Raw genomic sequence first — 5177 nt, 5'->3', positions numbered from 1 at the left:
TTCGCTAAAATCCATTCTCCATTGGATACTCAACTGGTCAACATACATATCAGAATAATTCTTTTTCCTCCACCCCCACCCCCCACATGGTTTACATAATGCACCTACTTTTCCAGTGCTTTCTAAGTTGATGTTATCTATAGGATGTATTTTTAATATGACCAAATTTTAGTTTCAGAAGGAGGTAGGATGTGAGGTTCACGAAGTGAAATGATGTTAGGACGTGGGTTTAACTAAACTAGCTGTTATGATCTGGTGAGTGCTCTGGATTGAAAAAGGTGGGTCGAGATGTTTGAAGGAATCTTCATGGAGCATACTTGGATAAAGTCGAGAAATCGAACTGTGGTTTGCTATCACTTATTAAAATCAACTAACAAGGAAAATACGGATACGAGTTAGAAAATCACTCAGGTCGTGTTTCAGAAAGCTTCATTGAAATTATCTAGATTTTTGGGAAAACTAGGGAAATATTTAGATTCGCATGACATCAATCAAGCAAAAGATGCTTTTTATAATAAAGAGCATTGTTAGAGAGAGTAAAATTTCTGACTTTTTTAATGTATAGATGTTCTTTATAATATAATGTATAAGAGGTTTTTTATAAATAAAGAATCTCATGCTCTAAACAACGTTTAATCTTTTAAGATGAAACTTCAGGTCTTTATAATGTATGTGCAATAGCTTCCTCTTTTTCTTTTTTTCTTTTATTTTATGGAGAATGTTTTGTTTTGTTCTTTTACTAATATAATATACTATTATTTAATTTGCTTAGTTATAATCAATTTTTTCCATTTAAACTTGAAATTTTACAAATATATAAATAAGGACAATCTAGGAATGTTTTTGACAAAAAAATACTTTTTCAATAACATTAAAAATAAGATTTCTCAATCCATGTAAAAAACAAAACAAGTCTATGTAAACCTTTATTTGATTCGCATAATTTTAAAATTCTTTTTTCTACAGGATCATTTTAATCACACATTTACACAATAAAATATTCTGCACGTAAATTTAAAATGTTTCATTATTTTTTAACTACACATTCTCCTAAATAATATTATTCAAAACTCTTTTAAATGGATATAGTCATCAAACAGAGGCTAAATGGAACGGAGTGAGTATTATTAAGTCAATTTTTTGGGGATGAGGAAAATTTTCAATACAAAATCTAAAGATGACAACTCCAAATCGTACCCCTTTGATGTAGCTAAAAATTAAATTTTTAGTAGAATTTGATAAAAATTGATGAAATGTATAGTAAAAAGTTATGAAAGTTGAGAATCTCGTTAAATGCGTCAAATTTTTAAATTGCACCAAATAGGGACTATATGTGACAGATATTTATTATCAATAAAGAGAAAATGGCATAACATAAAATCTAATTGAAAAGTAAACCAAATATCAACTTCAACAATGTAAGATCACTAGATACTATCAAAACCCAGATTGAAATCATCGAGCACCAGTATCTCCATGAACGAGAAGAAACAAACAATAACACAAAAGTCGCTTTGTGAATGAAGCAAAAAATGTCATGTTATTACTCTATTGAGAATATTTTGTTTTGTTTTGTTCTATCACTAATGTACCATATTTAATTTGCCTGGTTATAATAAATTTTTCCCATTTAATCTTGGAATTTTACAAATACAAATAAGGATAAACTAAGAATGTTTTTGACAAAAAATACTTTTTCAATAGCATTAAATAAGATTTCTCAATTCATGTGAAAAACAAAACATGTCTAATATAAACCCTTGTTTGATTCCCTTTGAACTCCTTTTTTTTTTTTCCCCTACAGGATCATTTTTAACCACACATTTACATAATAAAATATTCTGCACGTAACCCAAAAGTTGGTAAAAAATAAAATTATCGCTATTATTATCACTTTTTTCTACTTCTGCGTCCAAGTGTAGGATAACCCCAACGTTATGGATTTTTCTATCAATTGGGGCTCTCCCTTTACCACCCTCATGGTTATGGTTTATAGGATGCATAACTACTCTCACTAGAGGACGTTTATCTAATCAACACTAAAATTGGACGCTATGCAAAAATTTTCTGGTTAACCCCCATATTCTCCACTTGTCAAACTTTTTCAAAGAAATTTTTGGAATCCAGAAGAGAATTTTAATGTGATTGATTTCTACTCTTTACGGCCACAAACAAACAATCTCTACCCTAAAGTAACCATTGTTACATGCAGCATCAATTACATCTTTTGATAACTACATAGTGCATTCCTACTTTCTCCTTATTGACACAAACCCTCCTAGGCGTTTCTACACAATATAAAAATGAATCCTAAATCTTACAAAATATATTGATAAAAAAGATTTGATCGATTATTAACAATTTACAACATTAGCCAAACATAAAACCACTGCTCATAAATAGATGGAGCGATGCCCCTTCCCAACGATTTGTGAAGGTTAGGAATTTGACAAGCTAGTATCGAAATTATAGATTTGATTTATATAAATTCCATGATCAAAAGACAAATAATTGACTCTGGTATCATGTCATGCAAGTCAAAAGTGTCGAAACAAACAGGTGGGAACTGAATTCGAAATTTTCAAATGGAACCGGAACAATCTAAAAATCAACGATAGACCATAATGTTTTAACTTAAACTCTCAATATTCCCTTGAAGAGCAGCTGCATAGCAATTACTACTCATATAAAGAGACCTGACAATTTGAATGCACAAATATATATAGCAAAGAAACGTGCTGATATTTTTTGAAATAAAGTTCATATTAGAAGATTAAGCTCTCCTTAATTTGATTAAAAATCAAATTTTCAGTATATTTTTTCTTAAAAATTGATAAAATATGTGATGAAAAAGTTTTAATTTTTTTACTTTTAGCTCAATCAAACTAGGGGCTAAATTGCAAACATTATTCCTCATAATACAGTTAAATATTTTGACACAGCCATTTTTGGTATGGCTTAAAATCTTGATAAAAATTTACAAATCAAAGTCAGTTAATTTTATTCATTTGTCAATCATATAATTTGGGTTGTTTGAGGCCCCCCACCCCTACCTTTTTTTTTTCCTTTCTTTCCAAAAATTGCATATCGAAATTGAGTTATGATAGAGATTGTATAGGTAAAAAATAAAAATTTGGATTTATCTGTAATATTATTTTATTAAAAAATATGAAATTTAACAAAATTTATTCAAAATTCGATTTTGGAAAGCATATATTTAATATTAAAACACAACTATATATAATATTACAGCAGACATGTATATTATAATAATACAGCAGACAGTCACAACTCACAATAATTAAACAAAATAAACAAAAACATTGAAAAAAGATTACTAGTAATATTCAGACAATTCCGAACTTGCAGATATATGTATATGTATATGCTCAGACATTTGTGAATCGCAGGTAATCCTTCCCCGAAGGAAGATCAGCAGCGTCGAAACCCTGTGGGAACATCTTTTCAGCCACTTCGTTCGACACACTCGGAGCAATCACCACGGGCTCTCCAGGTTTCCAGTTTGCAGGCGTCGCAATTTTGTGCTTCGACGCCTTCATCAGCGAATCCAGAACCCTCACTACTTCATCCATGTTCCGGCCAGTGCTCGCAGGGTACAAAAAGCTCAGCTTGATCTGAACAACCCAATTCAGTACAAAGACCAAAAAGTTAAAATTTTGTCCGACATAATAATGGATACCTTCTTGTCGGGGCCGACTATGTGAAGAGCACGAGATGGTGACTGCGTGTCTTCGGGGTCCACCATGTTAAGTTGCTTGATGATCTCCCTTTTGGGATCCGCAGCAATTGGGTAAGTCACCTTGTGCCCATTCTACATGCATAATCAAGAAGATTAGCAAATGATGAAGAAAAAACGATGAAGATGAGATAAGGGAGATTTTTGTTCACAGACATTGAAGGCTTCGATGTCCTTGATCCATTCATTGTGAGAATTAACATCATCACAAGACAGGCCTAAAAGTTTAACTCCTCGCTCAGCAAACTTGTCGGCATAAGCAGCCATCATGCCAAGTTCCGTGGTGCAAACAGGCGTGAAATCCCCTACAAACACGTAAATCATTTTCACCGAGTACCAAAAAAATGATCCAAAAAGTAGAAAATGTATAAACAAACCTGGGTGAGAAAAGATAATGGTATAGCTTTTATCAACGTAGTCATGGAGTTTGATCTTTCCCTGAGTGGTTTCAACTTCAAGATTTGGCAGTGTGTCTCCGAGTGTTAGGCCTGGCATTTTATCGAACAGGTTGACGGCAGAAAATCGGGATATTTTGTAGAACGAGAAAAGGGACAATTTGGAGTTGGAATTTAAAAGGGGAGGTGGGGACGTGCATGGAGAGAACGTGGCATGCGTCGTGGCTTTGTGGGCTTGGAATTTGCTTCATGCATGGGTTGACAAACACTGTGATGCTTCCACGTATAGATGGCGGACTTAAAACCGATGTTATCGTTTTGTTTGGTGTCCGCCGGGAATTGATCCCAGTGAAACAAAATAGTGAAACATTAAGGGTGCGTTTGATTACAAGTAGGAAAATTACATGGAAAGAAAATGAATTCCAAGGAATTGAATTACCTAGAAATTGTTTTAATGGAAATTGTAAATTATTGCGTTTGATTGTATAAATTTTTCACGTGGAAAATGTTGAAGTAAAAGTATTTTTTGATGTTCGTTTGACTTTGTTTTACGTGGAAATTGTCAATTTCAGGGATATCCTCTTTTACAATTATTCCTAAAATTTGTTCCCATTGCCAACAATTAAAAAAAAAAATAAAAAAAGCAAAAAAATAAAATAAAAAAAAGGTGGAAAACCAAAAATCACTTATCCCCTAGAAAAAAAAAAGGTGGAAAATCACGCTTTAAGGTGTTGTACCTAGAAATTCGTGGAAAATCAATTCCCTGAAAAATTTTGTCAATCAAACAGGCTAAAAGTGGAAGTTGGAATTCGAATTCCAAGTTCCATAGAAAATTTCGTGCAATCAAACGGGGCCTAATTTCAATTATATAATCACTAGTAATTTATTATTCATATATTTCAAGGAATTGTTACCTAAAATTTAGATGAACCCAAGTAAAAGAATATTTTTCTTGGGACTAGTAAAAACTATAATGCTATTGTAGAGTTGGTTAGCGACGATGTGACAAAACCTTCGTAAATATT

The 5177-nt window shown here is 32.3% G+C and overlaps 1 protein-coding gene across 1 annotated transcript; it reads right to left on the bottom strand.

The window, feature by feature from the left end:
- Positions 1 to 3271: 3271 nt before the first annotated feature.
- LOC111367780 (1-Cys peroxiredoxin) lies at positions 3272 to 4501 on the bottom strand. The gene is made up of 4 exons (XM_022988843.1): positions 4135 to 4501; positions 3914 to 4062; positions 3701 to 3832; positions 3272 to 3635 (listed from the first exon to the last, which is right to left on the bottom strand). Exons 1-4 carry the CDS (start codon positions 4250 to 4252, stop codon positions 3390 to 3392), a joined length of 645 nt encoding a protein of 214 aa, XP_022844611.1. The 5' UTR covers positions 4253 to 4501; the 3' UTR covers positions 3272 to 3389.
- Positions 4502 to 5177: the final 676 nt, after the last annotated feature.

The sequence above is a fragment of the Olea europaea genome, chromosome 2 (genome assembly GCF_002742605.1).
Source record: "Olea europaea var. sylvestris chromosome 2, O_europaea_v1, whole genome shotgun sequence".
Classification (NCBI taxonomy): Eukaryota; Viridiplantae; Streptophyta; class Magnoliopsida; order Lamiales; family Oleaceae; genus Olea; species Olea europaea.
The sequence above is the reverse complement of the archived record's forward strand: the minus strand, read 5'-3'. Positions and strand labels throughout refer to the sequence as shown.